The following is a 21,587-nucleotide window of genomic DNA, read 5'->3' as shown; positions in this document are numbered from 1 at the left end:
GCTTCCCCCTTTTTCCTCCATACATAACAATGGTCATTATGGCCAAACAGTTCCATTTTTGTTTATTCAGACCAGAGGACATTTCTCCAAAAAGTACGATCTTTGTCCTCCTGTGCAGTTGCAAATCGTAGTCTGTTTTTTTATGGTGGTTTTGGAGCAGTGGCTTCTTCCTTGCTGAGCGGCCTTTCAGGGTATGTCGATACGGGATTAGTTTTACTGTGAAAATAGATACTTTTGAACCCGTTTCCTCCAGCATCTTCACAATGTCCTTTGCTGTTGTTCTGGGATTGATTTGCACTTTTCGCACCAAAGTACGTTCATTTCTAGGAGACAGAACGCGTCTCCTTCATGAGAGGTATGCAAGCTTGTGGTCCCATGGTGTTTAAGCTTGTGTACTATTGTTTGTACAGATGAACACGGTACCTTCAGGTGTTTGGAAATAGCACCCAAGGATGAACCTGACTTGTGGTCTACAATCATTTTTCTTAGGTCTTGGCTGATTTCTTTTGATTTTCCCATCATGTCAAGCAAAGAGGCACTGAGTTTGAAGGTAGGCCTTGAAATACATCCACAGGTACACCTCCAATTGAATCAAATGATGTCAATTAGCCTATCAGAAGCTTCTAAAGCCATGACATCATTTTCTGGAATTTTCCAAGCTTTTTAAAGGCACAGTCAACTTAGTGTATGTAAACTTCTGACCCACTGGAATTGTGACACAGTGAATTATAAGTGAAATACTCTTTCTGTAAACAATTGTTGGAAAAGGACTTCTGTCATGCACAAAGTAGATGTCCTAACCCACTTTCCAAAACTATTTGTGGAGTGGTTGAAAAACCAAGTTAATGACTCCAACCTAAGTGTATGTAAACTTCCAACTTCAACTGTACATTTGAACAAAGAACAGCATCACAAAGTGTTTCAGCATTTATAGAGTACAGAGACAGTTAGCAAAGTTGTCTCAGGTAGTATGTTACGTATACTAGATGTTAAGTATACTACATGTTAAGTATCAAATGTATTTATATAGCCCTTCTTAGATCAGCTGACATCTCAAACTGCTGTACAGAAACCCAGCCTAAAACCCCAAACAGCAAGCAATGCAGGTGTAGAAGCACAGTGGCTAGGAAAAACTCCCTAGAAAGGCCACAACCTAGGAAGAAGCCAGGCTATGAGGGGTGGGCAGTCCTCTCCTGGCTGTGCCAGGTGGAGATTATAACAGAACATGGCCAAGATGTTCAAAAATGACCAGCATGGTCAAATAATAATAATCACAGTAGTTGTCGAGGGTGCAACAGGTCAGCACCCCAGGAGTAAATGTCAGTTGGCTTTTCATAGCCGATCATTGAGAGTATCTCTACTGCTCCTGCTGTCTCTAGAGAGTTGAAAACAGCAGGTCTGGGGCAGGTTGCACGTCCGGTGAACAGGTCAGGGTTCCATAGCCGCAGGCAGTACAGTTGAAACTGGAGCAGCAGCACGGCCAGGTGGACTGAGACAGCAAGGAGTCATCATGCCAGGTAGTCCTGAGGCATGGTCCTAGGGCTCAGGTCCTCAGAGAGAGAGAAAGAGAGAATTAGGGAGAGCATACTTAAATTCACACAGGACACTGGATAAGACAGGAGAAATACTCCAGATATAACAGACTGACCCTAGCCCCCGGACACATAAAATACTGCAGCATAAATACTGGAAGCTGTGACAGGAGGAGTCAGGAGACACTGTGGCCCCATCCGATGATACCCCCTGACAGGGCCAAACAGGTAGGATATAAGGCCACCCACTTTGCCAAAGCACAGCCCCACACCACTAGAGGGATATCTTCAACCACCAACTTACCATCCTGAGACAAGACCGAGTATAGCCCACAAAGATCTCCGCCATTGTCACGGCTTTCTTCTGTTGAAGGAGAGGCGGACCAAAACGCAGCATGGTTATTTTGATACATCTTTAATAAAGATGAAAATAGAACAATATACAAGAACCATGAAACCAAAAACAGCCCTATCTTGTGTAACAAAGACAGGAACAATCACCCACAAAACCCAACACAGAGAACCATATCAGGCCCAAACACAGAAACAGACAAACAAGACATCCAACATAGAATGCCCACTCAGATCACACCCTGACCAAACAAAACATAGAACAAACTATGGTCAGGGTGTGACAGCCATGGCACAACCCAAGGGGGGGGGGGCGCCAACCCAGTATCTAAATATGGTCTAACCTACCGTGGAGAGGACAATCTTACAATCCAGAAATCTTACAGTCCAGAAAGGCCTGTGCCTCCGATGGAGACTGTAGAACTGTCATCAGAGCATGCTTCAGTATTCCTTTCTCTCTAGAAGCACTGATCACCAATGTAGCTGACCGATGTAGAAGGAGACAAGGGCCTTAGCAGAATGCAATCTAATGCTTGTGTGGTCCAGAGATGAGAACTCTATCTACGGCAAAAGCTATGGCTCCTGACGAGGACAATAGAACTCTACCATCTACGGCAAAAGCTATGGCTCCTGACTTTGGACAATAGAACTCTACCATCTACGGCAAAAGCACCTGATGGGGACAATAGAACTCTCCCCACTACATGTTACAATAGTAAAACGATCTGTATGTAACCTAATGAACTGATTGTACATTGAATTTAGTCTTTGAGATGCTGAAACAAGCACGTGTATCTGTAGTTGGTGTTCTTCAACTCTAAAATGCATTACACTACACCCACCCACAAAGAAAAGACAACAGGCAAATGGATGTCTAAATATTGACGGCATGGCTAGTTCAAACTGGATTAGGATGGTTCTCCTCACAGGTGAGTGAATCAACCCATGCATGGTGACTTGCACTTGGTTGATCTCTGATTATATAAATAAATAATCACCGCAAAGATATGTAGTTTATTTAATAGAAATGGACATCCTGACAGTCTGAGACAAGCTGCTCTGCAATCATCCTCCAACAGTGATAATGTGACGTTTCTTATTTGTCAGTATGAATGAAATTAGTTAGTCCTGCCTTGATTACTGTATTAGATTTACACAACTTAAGGGCATCTGCTCCTGGTAGCTAGCAACAGATCTTGTTGCAACTACCTAGCTACATTACTAAGGTTGCTGTGTTCAGCTAACTAAATAGTTAGAAAAAATATATATGTTTTTTGCAATCTTTTGGAAAAGTTTTATTGTCACATTTCCTTTAAAAAAGCTCATATATATTTTTGTACATCATTTTATACACATTAAAAACGTCATGAAAGCATAAAAACAGCATTTGGTATTACCTTTGAATTTGTTAAAAAGTACACGTTGTTAAAAACAATGGAAACAACAAAGAATAAAAGTACTTTCATTGTAAAAACATAAAATCTGTAAAAGCTATTTCAAATATATACAAATGATTTAACAAAAGTAAAACATTATAAGACATGAAAACATGAAAAGTCACTTTGTTAAAAAGCTGCCTTTGGTCCTTCGTACAGGAGCAGGGTGAGTCCTTATCAAACTCGCCTCCTCCTGCTCTTCCGAATCAATCACCGGCCTGTTCTTTGGGTCCCAGAGGAGATCCCGCCCCTAGGCGCTTCGCCCACTGTCAGGCCGTGGCCGCCGGGACTTTGGGCGTTGTGGGGGACCCTTCGCTTTGGGTAGAGGCCCCCTTTCTTCTGTACCATGCCAGGGCTTCCGTGGCTACCATGACCACTGCCTGTGGGGTGGTCTCTACTCGTTTCGCTACCAGCAAGTTGTGGGAGGACCACAGTGCTTCCTTCAAACACGTGAGGGTGGGCCAGAGCTTGGTGAAGGCCTTCGGGTACCCCATACAGCACGAGCTGGGGCGTTAGGTCCTCCCCGGCTGGCAGACACGCGGAGATCAGGGGGCCTGCTTCCTTCCACAGGTTCCTGGCGGCTCTGCACTCCCAGAGCAAGTGCCTCACTGACTCTTCTTGGCAGCAGCCTGGTCGTCGGCACGCGGATATCCTCGCCATTCCCCGGGAGTGCATAACAGCCTTGACCAGGAGGATCTCGTAGGTGTCTATCTAGGACAGGTCCCTGGGGGCCGATTCAGAAGAGGATGGGCCACGTTACACCAAACCGTTATGGACTCACCTATAGCAAGCCCGCGCACTGGACACACTGGTTCCCTCTCCTGCACAAGAGAGAGAAGAGAGCGGTGCTCTGTCAAAACCGTGACTGCTTCCCTTTCCAGTTTAAAATGTCTTAAAAACATCTGGAGCTGGGCGTAGTGTGTGGGGAGCAGGAAAGAGACTGGGGTTCACAGGTCGACCGGGATCTGCCTCAGGGTTCTGATGTAAGATCCCAGCCAGAACCGTGCAAGGGCCTGGGTCTTGTTGTTGACCGGGGAGGTGGCAAGAGTGAGATGTAACGCTGTATAGCGACTGCCCAGGAACAAGTAGAGGTCAGGCAAGCCTTTCCCCCCCTTGGGCCTGGGCCTCTTGACCACCTCTGTCCTCAGCCTCTCCCACTTGCTTCCCCACAGGAAGTAAAACAGCATCCGTTCCAGAGCTAAATGAGTTGTTTGTGGGGGGATAAATACAGAACTGATTAATAAAAGCACAGGTAAAATCACAGCTTTAATGATTAAAACCTTGCCCTCAAAAGTCAGCTGTCGAAGTCCCCAAAAACCCGGTCTCTGTCGTACTGTCCCCAGGATCCCACTCCAATTACCTTTCCCTCCTCCCTCCCGGTCAAACTTTACCCCCAGTACCCTTATGTCAGTCATTTTAACAATCAGTGGTAGTCTGGTCAAGTCTGGGTCATGTTTTCGAAAAGAATTGGGCCTCTGTCTTTTCTCTATTCAGTCTCGCCCCCGAGGCTCATCCATACCAGTCTGTCCTGTCAACAGATAAAAGGCCAGCACATAAAATGTTGACATACTTTACCTGATATCAGTTTGTCGGACAGAGATCTCTTTCTCTGTCACCAGCAGTCTACTACCTTAGATATGGATGACGTGATTGGCAGACTTGATCAGCAGCGATAGTACCATGGATAGTACACAAGTTTCGATTGGTTTACAGTTTAGTTCAGTTTGCCTGTCCAGCTAGCGAACATAAAAGTAAGTATTTTTTATTTATTCGAAAATTGACATTGCCAACAAACAGAAATGTGTTCCGAAGAAATACACAATATGATATACACAATATGTAAAATCCAGCTCCTCCTTCGACAGAGATCAATCGTCTTGATAACTAAAGCAAATAGCTTTCTACGGTTAACACGCGTATCTGCCCATTGTTAGAGCGGTCACTCAAATACCTTCTCAATATAATAGACAGTATTTGGCGCTACACCCCAAACATTTGACCCGTTCTATTGATTTCAGCATGATATCGGTGGAACAACAACAAAAAGTTGCATTATACTTACAGAGTTGGCACCCCACTTCAGTTAAAATGCAACACTTCAAAATGTAGCTAGCTGCCTTCGACAAATTGTCCTCTGACCAGTGATGTACACATTATTTTCAGATTCCGTGTGGTTTTTGAGCTGTGTTCCTTTCAACAGGATGTGCAACCTCATCTCTACCCTCTTGCGTGTTTAATTTCAACAATGATAATCGATGAGTGATTGACAAAACAGTGTTGTGTTTCTGTTTTGGTGACCACCCCCCCATCAAAAGGCTGCATTCCAAAATGTAGCTGACTGTGTCCTGCAGGTTATCCTCTAACCAGTGATGTAAAACACATCTCCAGTTTCATGAGGTTTTTGAGTTGTGGTAGTTTCAACAGTGCATATATTTCAACATATCACCAACTGTTTCTGCATGTTGGAGTTGGTTGTTCAGCAACAGAATCGAGGTGTGCCCAACTATGGGGCAACACAGAGGGGCCTTGGTTTAGACTGTTGACAACGTGTAATCTATATTTTGTTGACATTTTGAAAACATAAATACATTTGCACAATGAGCACTTGTTATCTCTCAATTTTTTTTGCCATATAAACATAGACATGATATCAGTCAAAACCCCTTAAACCAATAAACGACCCACCTACGATTCCCCACATAACAGCTCCTTGTCATTGTTTCTAGCTATCTGACTATTCAGAATCATACCATCACATGCCTTCCGGGCACAATCAGTCAACCCGTTTGGACACTTTCAAACTGTTTTTACATTGGGCAATTAATCAAACTGTCTTGTCAACAGAAAGCATCGGCAGCATCATTTTCAACTTAATTGTTAGGAGTTTAAATTGAACTTTCAACATTAATTTCCAATGGTATTGTACTTAATCAGGTAACAACTGCTGAATGAGTCCAAAAACGTGGTGTGATTGATTTATTTTGACGATATACCAGAAACCAAGAAACGGGTTGGCCATGCTCAGTGCCTGCCATTGGAAAGTTGCCTAGGCTACAGTTATTTTTGTTTGTTTGTACCTGTGCTAACACTTGCTGGTCACCTGTGTACCATGTGACCAGTGACCTATAGCCTAACTCCATGTGAGATAGCCCCTTCTGTACAAAACAAGTTAAAACATTGATGGGCATTAATATGAAGTTGGTCCCCCCTTTGCTGCTTTAACACTATTCTGGGAAGGCTTTCCACTAGATGTTGGAACATTGCTGTGGGACTTGCTTCCATTCAGCCACAAGAGCATTAGTGAGGTCAAGCACTGATGTTGGGAAATTATGCCTGGCTCACAGTTGGCATTGCAATTCATCCCAAAGGTGTTCGATGGGGTTGAGGTCAGGGCTCTGTGCAGGCCAGTCAAGTTCTTATACACCGATCTTGACAAAACATTTATGTATGGACCTCGCTTTGTGCACTGGGGCATTGTCATGCTGAAACTGGAAAAGGCTTTGGGGAAAAACTGTTGCCACTAAGTTGGAAGCACAAAATCGTCTATAATGTCATTGTATGCTGTCGCGTTAAGATTTCCTTTCACTGGAACTAAGGGGCCTAGCCCAAACCATGAAAAACAGCCCCAGACCATTATTCCTCGTCCACCAAACTTTACAGTTGGCACTATGCATTCGGGGAGATAGCGTTCTCCTGGAATCAGCCAAACCAGATGATTTCATTATCTTGTCAATGTCGAATGGTGAGTATGATGACTGACTTTAACTTAGCTACAGATTTGTAACAGGCTAATGTGCTTCTCCACTAGGCTACCTGTTACACTTACAGGATAGGTAGGCTAATGTTTGGCGTAGCACAGAGAATTTTCGACCAATCTTAAAGGCATACTCCAGTACTTTGGGGATTAGTAAGTATTTTTTAAACTTGCTTTGGGATGGATTTGTCAATGTGTAGTTTATACCTGCATACTCTATAAGCGGAATTACTGTCTTATCTCAATTAGCCATGAAATCCCTAGTTTGAAAGCGACTGCTGTCTGGAAGCTGTGCGGCACCATTTTCCCTACATTTCCCCCCATATGCAGAAATGGGCACCATTTTCCCTACATTTCCCCCCATATGCAGAAATGGGCACCATTTTCCCTACATTTCCTCCCATATGCAGAAATGGGCAGTATTTTTTAAATATGTATTTAAATTACCTCTGAGTATTTTTTTTCACTGGGCTAAAACTTGTATTTCCCTGGGCTGATAATGGTATAGAAAATAATTTTCTATACAATTTCTTTATAGCGGTTCACAATTGTGGCCCCCTATCACCCTACGTTGGTATCAAAAGTCTGATTGCATTATGGTATGATAGGAGCGTCTGCTAAATTCACTAAATGTAAATGCATATGTAAAAATGAAAAATTGCAAAGCAAGCTGAGTATTACTCCAATGAGCTCTGCCCCGAAACAAAGCCAATAAAAATACCCAGTGTGCTTTGCAGTTGTTCATTTTCACATATACAGTACATTTATATTTTGGTCATGTAGCAGACACCCTTGTCCAGAGTGACAGTGCATTCAAAACTAAGGTATATAAACAACAGCATATCAGAGTCATAGCAAGTAAGACGTTTCTGTAACTGTTACTGAGAATGTTGTTGCTCTTCAGCCGGCTACTTGCAAATGTATTTTTCTACAATACTTTGCAAAAGTACATTGTATTTTATTTTAAAACATTCGTTTTTAGGGCATTATGCCGGTGAGGCTTGCTAGCTCTCTCGGCCCTTAAGTTTGGCAGGTGTTTTGTTTGTCAGTGCCCCTTTTTGTTATCCCCTTATTTCCCTTTACCTAAGTTAATTTGTTTGCTAGTCCCCTCTCCCTCCCCCGTTTTTGTTTGGTTCGTGTTACCTTCCCCTTCGAGGAAAAATACCAAAAAAAAACCCTTGTGTCTCTTCCCTTTGTTGATAAGATTAGTTTGGTGCTGTGCTAGATAGTTTGTTGTGTGTTCCGTGGTACTGGTAGGCCCTGTTTAGCACAGCCTAGCTGAGCCTGCTAGTTCCTCGGCTGTTTTACACCCCCTCTCCCTTTCCCCTTCCCCGCTCCCTCCCCTCTCACTGGTGTTGGGCTGTAAAGGGAGTGGGCCTCCACCATGTCAGCAGCACAGGCTGGCATGAGGAGGCACCATGCAGTGTGCCTCCTTTTAAAGGAGAAGGGAGGAAAAATAATGGAGTTATCCCGATTGGATTTCTCCAGAAAATTCCTCCAGAAAGAGCTCGGCTTTCATCCCGCGCAGGTAAACTGCATCTTAGCCCTCCCCTATAGGAAGGGCTTCAATGTCAGTTTTGCCAACGCCAGCTTCCTGAGGGAGTTCTGGGGGAAACTCCAGAACGCCCTGAACACCCAGGGGTCCCTCACAGCGATGTTTGAGGTGACCAAGCTGACGGATAATAGCATTAAAACCGTTATTATCCGTATGTACAATGAAACCGTACAGCCGGAGGACGTTGCAGTATGGCTGGACAGGTACTGCAACGTGAAGGGTCCCCTGATCCAGGTGAAAGACCTCGATGGGATCTGGACAGGGGCCTGGAGGGTCACTGTCCAGCAAAGGGAGGACCCTGGGGGCTATGGTGGGTTGAAAGCCATCCCATCCACCATAGTCCTCGGAGAGAACAGGGGCCATGTTCACTACCAGGACCAGCCCAAGCTGTGCCGTAAGTGTGGTGAACATGGCCACCTTGCAGACGCCTGTCAGAAGGTCGTCTGCATGAAGTGCCGGGAGGTGGGCCACCGCTACGAGGAGTGCACGAACGGAAGGTCGTGCAACCTCTGTGGCGAGCGGTCCCACCTCATCCGCGACTGCCCTTCCTCCTGGGCCAACAGGGCCAAGGCTGGAAGGAGGGAGTGGGCGGCCGCGGACCGGGCGTACGAGCGCCAGAGGGCGGGAACGGCAGTTGCCGAGGTGGTAGTGGAGGAGCCGGTGGTAGTGGAGGAGGAGGCAGTAGGGGAGTCGGTAGCGGTGGTGGTGGAGGAGGAGGCAGTAGTGGAGTCGGTAGTGGTGGTGGAGGAGACAGTTGTGGAGCCGGTGGTGGTGGCTGTAGTGGAGGGCGCGGAAGGTGCAGTGGTGGAAGAAGTGGGAGGAGAGGACAAAACCCTCCCCACCCCAACCCCCCTGCCCCAGACTAATGCGACCCCTGAAGGAGAAAGTGCCGAGAAAGACGGCTCCGGAGAGATTTTCAGTGAAAGCTCCCCAAGCGGGTCAGACATTATAGGGTCGGTGTCGGAAAGCACCATGGAGACTGTGTCAGAAGGTACGGGGGGAGGAGGGGGAGATTCTGGAGGAACACCTCCCCCCACGTAAAAGAAATGCTGAGGAGCTCTCTGACCCCGAACAGGGTGAGGAGAAAAAGGGAAAGGTGGAGTGGGAGAGCTCTCAGGGGGAGGAAGAACCCAGAACCTTCCCCTCCAACTCCCCCAACCAAGTCTCCTTTTTAAGTCCGGTTTTAACCTCCTCTCCCTTCCAAACCCCCTTACCCCGGAGGGAGAGAGAGAAAGCCCCTGACATTGAACAGTTAAATGCCTTTTCTTTTAGCACTGTTTTTACTCACCCCTTTTATGGCTTTTAAAATCACCACCATAAATGTGAGGAGCATAAAGACAGCAACAAGAGCACAGTCGGTTTTATCCTTTTTAGAAAGGTTTAACTCAGATGTGTTTTTATTACAGGAGTGTGGTCTACCCTTTTTATCCTCTTACAGGAAATGGGGGGATAAGTGGCAGCATGGGCCCTCCATTTGGAGTGGTTCCAATTTTAACAAGAACGACGGTGTTGCTATTTTAATCAAGACCCCACAGGTGGTGGTGAAGGGGAGCACGGTGGTGGTAGGTGGGCGTGCTCTTTTAGCCAATTGTACTTTTATGGGGAGGGATTTTAACGTGCTAAATGTGTATGGTTTTAATGATAAACATGACCGGTGCACACTTTTAGAGGACCTGCAGTCCCACATGCTGGGGAGGGATCCTTTAGTGGTGGGTGGGGATTTTAATTGTGTTTTAAGTAGAGCAGACAGGAGAGGGGCAGGAGGGGATTTTAAGGTAGATAGATCAAGCGTTTTATTGCAAGGGCTGTGCAGGGATTTTAAACTGACTGACTGCTTTAAAACCCTGCATCCAAGAGAGGAGGGCTTCACCTGGACCAGTGGTGATGGCACCAGAGCCTCTCGCATTGATTATCTGTTTACCCGGGACTGTCCCCCAACTGATGCTAGAATAACCCCTGCTTTCTTCCTCAGATCATGTAATGCTGACGTGCACCCTTTCACTATCTTCGGGTGTGACTGTGGGAAGAGGGCCCTGGAAACTGAACTGCTCCCTTCTGATAGAAGATGATAGAGTAGTTAGTCAGTACAGAGAGATAGAAAGAAAAAAGCAGTTCAGCCAGTGGCAGACGCTACAGGACTTTTTTGACACACGAGCACAGTGGTGGGAAATGGTGAAGGGAAGGACGAGGACTTTCTTTAGAGAGATAGGAAAGGAAAAAAGCAGAGAAAAAGATAGACGCATGGTGGGACTGCAAAAGCGACTGGAAAGGTATTTTAACCTATGCCAACAGGGCTTTGATTTTAACCAAGAAATCAAAGAAGTAAAAAAGGAAATGGCACTTTTAGCAGAACAGAGAAGCAAGGGGGTTATTTTAAGAAGCAAGGAAAGGGAATTAGAAGAGGGGGAGAAGTGCACTAGGTACTTTTTTAAGAAAATAGTTAGTAAGGGTAGGATTATGACAGGATTGAGAAACAAGGACGGGGTTTTAAAAACAGACACAGAGGGAATAAAGGAAGTGGTCGAGGACTTTTATGGGGAACTGTTTGGGGTAAAAGATGTGTGCGAGGAAACAATGGGGGACCTTTTAACGTACATCGACAAGACCCTACCCAACACGAACGACCTGAAAAAAGACCTGACGAGGACAGAAATCGACCAAGGACTGAAGCATTTTAAGAGGGGTAAATCACCGGGGGAGGACGGCCTCCCTTTGGAGTTTTATCTGACCTTTTGGGATGTTTTAGCCAACGAACTTCTGACTGTTTTTACTGACTTTGAACACCTCGACAGACTACCCGACAGTTTTAGAGTGGGGATCGTGACGCTTTTACACAAGAAAAACGACAGGACGGACCTGAAGAACTGGAGACCGATTACCCTTTTAAACTTTGATTGTAAACTTTTTACCAAGGTTTTAACACTCAGAATGTCTTCTGTTTTAGGGGAGGTGATCCACCCGGACCAAACCTGTGCCGTGCCCGGAAGGAAGATCACGGACAGCCTGATACTGATCCGAGATGCCATCTGTTATGCGAGAGACAGAAACATGCGGCTTGTAGTCCTAAATTTAGATTTTGAAAAAGCCTTTGATCGGGTCTCGCAACAGTACCTCTTTAAGGTACTGCAAAAAATGGGTTTCCCTGACAGGTTTTTAGCTTGGGTGGGATTGCTGTACGGGGACATCACCAGCAAAATCCTTGTAAATGGGCATCTGTCAAAAGCAGTGGGAGTACACTGCGGCGTCCGTCAGGGCTGTCCTTTATCTCCTCTTCTGTTCGTGGCCTGTATTGAACCACTGGCACAGGTCTTGAGAAGGGACCAAGGGATCAGTGGGGTGGGTATCCCGGGAGTGGGGGATGACCGCCAAGTGCGTCTTTTACATGGACGACGTCAACATTTTATGTACCGACCTTTTATCCGTCGACAGGACTCTGGACAGGACTGACTGGTACGGACGAGCCTCTGGGGCGAGACTGAACAGAGACAAGACAGAGGCCCAGTTCTTCGGACCATGGGCAGACCCAGACTTGACCAGACTACCTCTGACAGTCAAACGGACGGACATAAGGGTACTGGGGGTAAAGTTTGACCGGGGGAGGAGGGAGCGGCAACTGGAGTGGAATCCTGGGGACAGTAAGACAGAGACTGGGTTTTTGGGGACTACGACAGCTGACTCTTGAGGGCAAGGTTTTAATCATTAAAGCTGTGATTTTACCTGTGCTTTTACTAATCAGTTCTGTTTTTATCCCCCCTCGAAGGAGCATTTTAGACCTGGAGCGGATGCTTTTCTACTTCCTGTGGGGAGGCAAGTGGGAGAGGCTGAGGAGGGAGGTGGTCAAGAGGCCCAGGTCCAAGGGGGGGAAAGGCTTGCCTGACCTCTACTTGTTCCTGGGCAGCCGCTACACAGCGTTACATCTGACTCTTGCCACCTCCCCGGTCAACAACAAGACTCAGGCCCTCGCACGGTTCTGGCTGGGATCTTACCTCAGGACTCTGAGGCTGATCCCAGTCGACCTGCGAGCCCCAGTCTCTTTCCTGCTAGCCCCGCCCTACGTCCAGCTCCAGAAGTTTTTAAGACATTTTAAACTGGAAAAAGAAACAGTCACGGTTTTAACAAAACACCGCTCTCTTCTCTCTCTTGTGCAGAGTCGGGAACCAGTATGTCCAGTGCGCGGGCTCGCTATAGGTGAGCCCACAACGGTTTGGCGCAACGTGGCCCATCCTGCTCTCCTGAATCGGCATCGGGACCTGTCCTGGATGGTCGCCCACGAGATCCTCCCGGTCAGGGCCGTTATGCACTCACGGGGCATGGCGAGGATATCCGCGTGCCCCCGACCAGGCTGCAGCCAAGAAGAGTCGGTGAGGCACATGCTCTGGGAGTGCAGAGCCGCCAGGGACCTGTGGAAGGAAGCAGGCCCCCTGATCACCTCGTGTCTGCCAGCAGGGGAGGACCTAACACCTCAGCTCGTGCTGTATGGGGTGGGCCGAAGGCCCATTCCATCGAAGACCTTCACCAAGCTCTGGTCCACCCTCACGTGCCTGAAGGAAGCACTGTGGTCCTCCCATAACCTGCTGGTAGCAAAAAACGTAGAGACCACTCCCCAGGCAGTGGCCATGGTAGCCACGGAAGCCCTGGGGTGGTACGGAAGAAAGGGGGCCTCGACCCCAAGCGAAGGGTCCCCCACAACACCCTAGGTCCCGGCGGCCACGGCCTGACAGCGCTGCGGCGCCTAGGGCGATGCGCCTAGGGGAGGGATCCCCTCTGGGCCCCGAAGGACGGGACGATGATCCATTCAGAAGAGCAGGATGAGGTGAGCTTGATAAAGACTCACCCCGCTCCTGTACAAAGGACTGAAGACAGCCTTTTAACAAAGTGGCTTTTTAACATGTTTTTCATGTCTTAAAAATGTTTTACCTTTGTTATATCATTAGTACACATTTTAAATGGCTTTTACAGATTTGATGTTTTTACAAGGAAAGTACTTTTATTCATAGTTGTTTTCATTGGTTTTAACAACATGTACTTTTTAACAAATTTAAATGTAACTTTCAAATGCTGTGTTTTATGCTTTGCTGCCGTTTTTACGTGTATAAATTATGTAAAAAATGTATGAGCTGTTTTTAATGGAATTGTGCCAATAAAACTTTTCCAAAAGAAAAAATGATCATTTATAATAAAAATATTTGAGAATACATTGCATAAGGTCTTATTTTGAGGCCTAGCTTTGCCCTAATACAGTGGCCCGAAACACATGGTTTACAGGCCACATCAGGCCTGCAAGTAGAGTAGCAAAATTCCCAGTTGAAAAACAAAACTCTGGTTGGAGAATTTCCTGAAATATTCCAATCGGGATTTGTGGAAAACCTGGGAAATTTACCAGAAATTTTGCAATTGGTGGAAGGACAGACCATGTTAGACTGGTGGGAGGTCAGACCATTGCCTCTAGTAAACCAAGGTTAGGAACAGTGTGGGGAGACCTATCCCAATTAAACTGGAACTACCATTTCAGTAACCGGTGCAAAAAAATTGAGCTAAATGATTAGATTAGAAAAATGTATGTTATTTATCTTTGTGTAGTATATCAAATCACTCATTGTACATGCAAAAACACAGATATTAAAACACTTTATCTACCTGCAGTAGAGCATGCTGAGTAAAGTGCATTTGTTATCATAACTTTTTTTTTAAATTGAGTCTCATTTAGTTGAGTCAGTACCACAAAAGTAATCATTACTTTTCAGTGACTGAGTTCAACTTACTATAAGTATTGGAGTTAAAAATGCCTTGAGTTTACAGTGATATAAGTTGCATTTAGAGCAGTCAAGTGAACTTCATACCCGATGTTGTGGCCACTGCAGCAGTATTGCTCTCAGCCTCTCCAGACTGGTCCATATTCTCTCTCTCTCTCTCTCTCTCTCTCTCTCTCTCTCTCTCTCTCTCTCTCTCTCTCTCTCTCTCTCTCTCTCTCTCTCTCTCTCTCTCTCTCTCTCTCTCTCTCTCTCTCTCTCTCTCTCTCTCTCTCTCTCTCTCTCTCTCTCTCTCTCTCTCTCTCTCTCTCTCTCTCTCTCTCTCTCTCTCTCTCTCTCTCTCTCTCTCTCTCGTCATGAGTGGGAGTTCAAACCACGCAGCATAGTTAGAACAGCTCTTAATAACCCCTTTCGTCATTGTATATTGTTTAATAAATTATTTCAATTGAATTCAACAAGCGAAGAATTTTGTTAAACATCAAATGAATTTAGACTGACGTGAAATGTATGGTTAAATTAAGGCCGTTCATCAAATGAAATTATATCTCGCAGGCACGGAATACAATCACTTGAAAGTGGTACATTCATTATGTATTACCTTCTCGTCCATTTTCACGTTCTCTGTTCCCCCAAATAGTTTAGTATTTGTATTAATCCACGCGTTTCTGCTGTGCGTAAAAAGCCTACACGGAGGAAACTCAGAGATTATCCAGATGTAAATAATAATCAGGAAGAACAGTGCTGTTTCTCTACTATCTTGTCACTGAGGAAGGATATTTTCTCGACGTGACAATTTAGTCTCTCCATGACTTTTAAATCCGTAGGTGGTAGACTTGACTTTGGACTCCTCCCATCCCCATCGGGTAGCCAATCCGCACCACATGCCACACGCGTCTCGTAGGCAACTGCTGAAATACTTGATACACGATTCAGAAGATTCAGATCCCTGATAAATGAAAAACATCTATATTTTACAAAATGATCTAATTAAATAAATGCAGTTAATGTATTGCTTTGGTAAGGGTCACAATCATAGGACGGATATAAAAAGGATCATGAAAGTTGTCGGTTGAATCATTTATTTTTTAAACAGGTTTCTTAACCTGTTTGATCATGTGCTTAGGCACAAGCCATCACAGCTACAATAACACCCGTGGGCACGTGTATGAAAGCTCTAACAAATGGCACGGGGATTGTAATTACAAGAGAGGTGCTGGCAAGAGTCGACCCGGATTTACATATGAATAAAGTGATGCCTCCACCTCTCAAACAGACAGGCACACTTTCAACCCCAATGGTTTTGCGCACTCCAATTGTCACAACACTTTATGCACAGACCCAACAAGCTTTTCTGACTCATTTATACAAACAAGCTGAGGATATTGCCTTCGCATACATAACTACCTATGTGATGAATAATTGTATTCGGATGTAATTATATTTGACCTTGTGTTCATTTACATTTAGAGGGAAACGTGTGCTGTGGGAACCATCGCACCTCCAGTGGCGACACAACTTCGCTAAATGATGTACAAATTCTAACAGGTAATAAAAAATACATACATTGTCAATCCTAAACCTTTCCCGAGGGAAAGGGCTGAACGAAAATTTCCCAGACTGTCAAATCAGGGAAGAGCAAAGTGAATTTGGTCAACGTATTAAAGGCCTAACGTAGCAATTGAATGCATTGAACCACCATAAGAAGTGGTTTTTTGGGGGACCAATTCCATAGTGGCCAATCCCTACAATGCGCAAAACATTCAGTGAACGCTGTGAAGGGTAACATACTTGATCATCTGGAACAAAAATAAATAAATTCAAGAGTTAGCCTATAATATTGAGGAATAACCGAATATTGCGAATATTCACAGAATATTCACCATTGATTTAATCTCAAGACACTGTGTGTCGCTAATTCAGACTAGCCTACAATACCGCGGGTATATTTGAGAAAAGTTTGTAAAGAATAGTTATCTGTAGGCACGCGCCGTCATACCCTGGCACTTGTGCGTGAAAGACAAATGGCATGTCTATTACCGAAGAGCTGTTTGTGAAAGTTGACACGTGAGGTGTCTCCACATTCTAATTGGCACAACATTTTACGCACATTTCGTGGTACGAGACAAGATAGTAATTACAAACAATTGGATACCACGAAATGTGCGTAAAACCTTGGTTGGCGCGCACTGCGCCCGGCCCGCGATAAGGCAAGAATTTCCCTACCCGCCAAGCCATACCGGGACGACGCTAGGCAAGAGCCTGGGTGCGAACCCAGAGTCTCTGGTGGCACAGCTAGCGATGCAGACCACTGCGCCATCCCATGGTTTTCGATTTTGATGCTGTGGGAACCATCGCACCTCAAGAAGTGGCGACACTTGTCTTTTAAATTATGTTGCCTACAAAATCTAACAGGTAGGCTCATAAACAAATGTGTAAATCATTGTCTTTCCCAGGGGAAAGGGGCTAAGGGAAATTTTCCCGGTCTGTCACTTCGGGGAACAGCAAAGTGAATTTAGCCAATTGTCCATAAAAAGTATAGGCCTTTCTCATTGCATTGTACCACATGTTGTAATCAGTATAACTACTGATACATTCCATAACCTAAATTGCGCAAATGCTAACATATAGTTAAAATATAATATTTGTTAGCCATTTAGAAATGTAAGCGTATTGTAGAAATCTAATTTGTGTGCGCATTATTCAGATAAGTTGTTACACTAAAAACGTAAGGAATGAATTCATGAAAATCCAAGGAAAATACTTACGATATTTTATCAGCATTTAGGTTTCTCTCATGCAGTTCACAATGCCCTATCCTTCTTTGGCCAAATAGCCTTCAGATCAAATGTATATCATGTCTCTCAGACACGCGCTACCATAACCACAACAACCCAGGCACACAACCCAGAAGTTGTGTGTGAAGCACAACTTGAACTTTTGAGTTTGAATGAAATGTGACCCTCAGACCTAAGACTGACATACTAGGCAGAGCGGACAGAAAGATGATGGCGTTTTGCGCAAAACTCAATATGTTATTCCAGCTATATGCTAAATGGATGTTCATTGAAAGGATTGTGTGATTTTTGTCAAGACATTTGATTCAAGGCTCAATATTGGAGTCGGTGTTTGGGAACAAGCACACCGTTACAGGCTATTAAACTCCTAAATGTATACATTCTAGCATAATAAACCACAACTCCTGCATTATCTCACGAGTGAGAGATTGGTGACATTTTCCAAGTGAGTCACTTCAAGAATGGATGGTCATTTAGTGCGAAATGTTCCCAGCATCGACACAAAAAATTAACACTTAACATGATGTAACAGAACATCACCAATAAGGTATTTAACATTGCATTTTATAACTTGACTTATCCTCTCTGGTCAGATTTGATGATAATTTCCTTTTAATAATTTGGATTCATTTAATGCATTTTTTTTACATGTACTGTTCTGTCAAAGTTATTGTGTTTTACTTTTGTTTATAGCCTTTGCACTGAGTATACAATATGCCCGTGGCAAATTTGCACCTCTGTCCAGACTTCCCACTTATCCATTTGTCATTTCTCCATTCACTGCTGCTTTTTACTCGCGGCCTCCAAAGACCACATTCTCGCTCCAATTTCTCACTGCAATTTCTCTCTTTCTCCCTCTCTCACTCTCCATGCATAGGATAAAAGCTATTTTGCAATGGCCTATTTTTACGCATGGCCTTAACATAATATATAAAACCGTAATCCTCGATTCGCGTGCATGTCAAATGTGGATTTCGGCTCAATTTTCCACGGCTCATTTGTGTACTTCGTGTTGATTAATAGCGCAATCTAACTTGCCCATGTGGAGCAGATGGTAGGCTACTGCACGCTCACACAAGGTGCGACTGTTGCCACGCATCCGTAAATTGTCACTTACATGGAATGTTAACATCATAAAGACGAGTGTGTTCGAGTTGGTGTGATTGTGTTCATTCTGACACTTTTTCAGCAACAGTAGTTTTCTGTTCCCACGAGAAAACCAACGTTCCCAAGGTACACTTGTCTAAGAAGCCAATTTGGCGCATACATATTAAGTACTGTCATGGATAGTCAAAAGGCCTTCTTATATGCATTGAGTCTGCAGACACACCCACCAAGCCCCAAAGACACATTTCGTACCAAATTGGTCCTATATTTACATAAAGCGATAACTGCTTTACTGGTCAATTGCGCCAATAATGGTATAAACGCATTCATTTCTATGCCAAATTAAGGTCAGAGAAGGCTAAGCCGGGCATTTACAGCTCATTACGTTAATACTGTAAGCATATGGCTGAAAAATAATGCACAGAATCACACAGCCTACGTCGTCAGCCATAGCTACATGTTAGGATTAAGATAAATTGCTATATTATGGACTTTACGTTCATTCTAAATGTTTATGCTATATTGTAAATAACATATTCCAGATCATCCCAAAGATGCACATTGATTTCCTGAAATGAAGCTACTGTATCTTTGAACATATAATCCATTTGGTGAGTATCAAGAAGGCATGCAACGAAGTGAGAACGGTCGAGAACGTTATTGTCACCTTTCAACCAATGACAGTCGGTCTGCTTGACCTTTATAAGTAGCTTTGCGGCCTCATTTAAAAAATGAACCAGCTTTGTTGGTTAGTGTGGAAACTTCCTTTTCAGCTTCCTTGACCGGATTGGATGAATACATCATTTTCTTTTTGGAAAAGTAGTCTTTATTCATATAGGCCTACTTAATCGAGGAAAGTTGGAAGGATCAAACATGAATAATCGTAATTCCTTAAAGAGGGTAAATCCAGATCGTGCGTAAAACTGATGTTTAAAAAATATAATCTATATTTTGGTGTCAGTGAATTTGTTTTTGGATTTGGTGTTTTTGCAATAACTGATGATGATGATTATTTTCCAGGTTCTTAAACCGGTAATTGAAAAGAAGAGGCGTGATAGGATAAACCAACGGTTGGATGAGCTAAGGACTATACTGCTATGCAACACTTCTGACATGGTGAGTTGAGTTGACCACTGCTTTTCTAACAGCTTTCTGAAATCAGTGCATTGTGTGCCATTGTATTATCGAAAATATAGATCCGTTGTCTTTCAATAATACACATTGTCATGCTATTAATTACATTTCAAACAGCCAATACAACCACACGGAAAGCAGACCCATGTGAAAACTACGAAGAAATGCTATTGCGCGAAACTTCCGAGTTTTTACCAATGACCTTAATTTAATGAAATTGAAAACGTAACTTCGTGTCTGTTAGGAACTTGATAGACACGTCCAAAATAAAACATAGCAATTTATATTTGTATTAAAAGTATTGTATTTAACCATAAAATCATCACTTCCATACCAAAAAAATCATTCATAATTCAAATTCGAAATATTGTTCGTAATGGTTGATCGTAATGGTTGATCGTAATGCAATATATTCAGTAGGATTATTCTTCTCTCTCATAGCGGCTGAAAAATCCAAAATTGGAAAAAGCTGAAATATTAGAGTTGACTGTGGATTACATACGAAGAAAAGCAAATGGGAACGACAGAAAAGGTATCTATCAATCCTAAATGTTTATAGTTTGCCCGTGTGTTTTTCATGTAATTTATTTCATAAATAGAAAGCGAAATATGCCCCAAACTGTTGATATAGAATATTAAATATTAATGTGAGTGCTAATAATTATTTATTTTTCTCTCCCCAAAACCTCCTTATCTTCCCTTTGTATAACTTATCTACAAACACCTACAAATACACATTGGCTCTTGCAAATTCTGTTGACAATTCTCCCACAAATGTACATCCTGCTTCTTCATACTGTCCTCTCTCTGCCCATGTTTGTATTCTCTCCAAATTCGTCATCCATTCTATCATGATATTTTCCCATACTCTCATCTTCACATCACATGGATCCATCTCTCGATTTGTCTCGTTCTGTCCTCTCTTCTCTTCCTAAATGTTCTCCCTATACTGCTGGAATCACTATTGACCAACACTAGCCCTTTCAGAAAATCATGTGAAAGAGTCCTCTGCTCCAGTGACTAGTGCTGTGAGTTCCAAAAGGACAGGCCTCATACATGAGCACACACAGCCCCCACCCAACCCCATCTACAGTGCAGGTTTCAGAGAATGCATCTCCCGCCTGGGCAACTACATTGACAGCGTGGACCCCTCCCAGAGAGAGAGCTTTGTCCAGGAACTGAGGGATCACCTGGATGCCCACAGTGCCTGCCCTCTGGGGAGGGTGCATAGCCAGACCTTTCCCCTGGACCTCCAGACCTGGGGCTCTGGACCAGAAGGGCAATGCTTACTGGGCAGAGTTCAGAACAGGAAGGAAAGTACAGGGATGGGTCATCAACGAGCCAGCAGGGAGGCCACCTTCCCCTACATCAACACCTCTCTTCCCATCTATCCCAACACCTTTGTACTCCACCACCCCCACCCTACCCAACACCTCTCACACCCATACCCATCTCCTCCTTACTCCCTCTCCCCCCCACCCTCCCCTTCTTACTCCAGCTCCTCGACACCTATCACCATTACCTCTCCATACCTCTCCATGCCCTGCCACTTCCCCTTCTCTCCTTCTCCCTCTGAACATCGATCAGATTCCTTGTCATCCTCGTCTCACTCTACACCTCTACTTGTGGCGCCTCTGGTACCAGATCATACTCCCCTGGGTTCCAGTATCCCCACCCCTCTATGTCCCTCTGGCCCTGTGCCCGACGGCCCAACAAGGACTCTGAGGCGGTCACTGTTTCAAATCCAGCCCCAGGCAATATGGAGGCCCTGGCCCTGATATCCAATGGAGGGTAAGTGAAATCCACCAGGACACATAAAGGTCTCCACAATCTTTGTTCTGGGAGCAGATGGCCATCCAGATCATCACCGGACTCGTTCAGGACAACAATCTTTCCTATTAAGCAGCGTGTGGTGAGGGCCGGCTAAGATTAAAAAAAATGTCAAGAGGTCAAGGACAATCAAAAGTTTTCTGACAACCTGTCACTGTCACTTTAAAAGGCCTTTTAACAGATAGAAGAGTTCTCTGCTGTGTTGTTTTCTACAGAGCTTACTGTGTAGACTGCCTGGAGCTTCTCGTTGTTTTCTTTGTCATGGACAATGGATTTTCTTCTTTTACATTACTAAACAGTTTTTACCTGTCTTGGATTCTTCCCTAAATTATAAATCATGTAA

The 21,587-nt window shown here is 44.4% G+C and overlaps 1 protein-coding gene and 1 long non-coding RNA gene across 2 annotated transcripts; one reads left to right on the top strand and one right to left on the bottom strand.

Annotated features, from left to right (window-relative positions):
- Nucleotides 1-930: 930 nt before the first annotated feature.
- LOC135549141 (uncharacterized) lies at nucleotides 931-15,207 on the bottom strand. The gene is made up of 3 exons (XR_010456949.1): nucleotides 14,977-15,207; nucleotides 1,837-1,896; nucleotides 931-1,550 (listed from the first exon to the last, which is right to left on the bottom strand). It is a non-coding gene; the product is annotated as an uncharacterized LOC135549141 (long non-coding RNA).
- Nucleotides 15,208-18,213: 3,006 nt separating this feature from the next.
- On the top strand, nucleotides 18,214-21,316 carry LOC135549357 (uncharacterized). The gene is made up of 4 exons (XM_064979350.1): nucleotides 18,214-18,227; nucleotides 18,363-18,406; nucleotides 20,432-21,168; nucleotides 21,263-21,316. Exons 1-4 carry the CDS (start codon nucleotides 18,214-18,216, stop codon nucleotides 21,314-21,316), a joined length of 849 nt encoding a protein of 282 aa, XP_064835422.1.
- Nucleotides 21,317-21,587: the final 271 nt, after the last annotated feature.

Source organism: Oncorhynchus masou, chromosome 12 (genome assembly GCF_036934945.1).
Source record: "Oncorhynchus masou masou isolate Uvic2021 chromosome 12, UVic_Omas_1.1, whole genome shotgun sequence".
In the NCBI taxonomy this organism is placed as follows: Eukaryota; Metazoa; Chordata; class Actinopteri; order Salmoniformes; family Salmonidae; genus Oncorhynchus; species Oncorhynchus masou.
The sequence above is the reverse complement of the archived record's forward strand: the minus strand, read 5'-3'. Positions and strand labels throughout refer to the sequence as shown.

Excerpts from the sequence above, each read along its gene's own strand:
- LOC135549357 (XM_064979350.1), top strand. Across the intron at positions 18,407-20,431 it reads AGAAAACCAACGTTCCCAAG|TGACTAGTGCTGTGAGTTCC; the intron begins GTACACTTGTCT and ends CCTCTGCTCCAG. Across the intron at positions 21,169-21,262 it reads TGTTTCAAATCCAGCCCCAG|ATGGCCATCCAGATCATCAC; the intron begins GCAATATGGAGG and ends TTCTGGGAGCAG.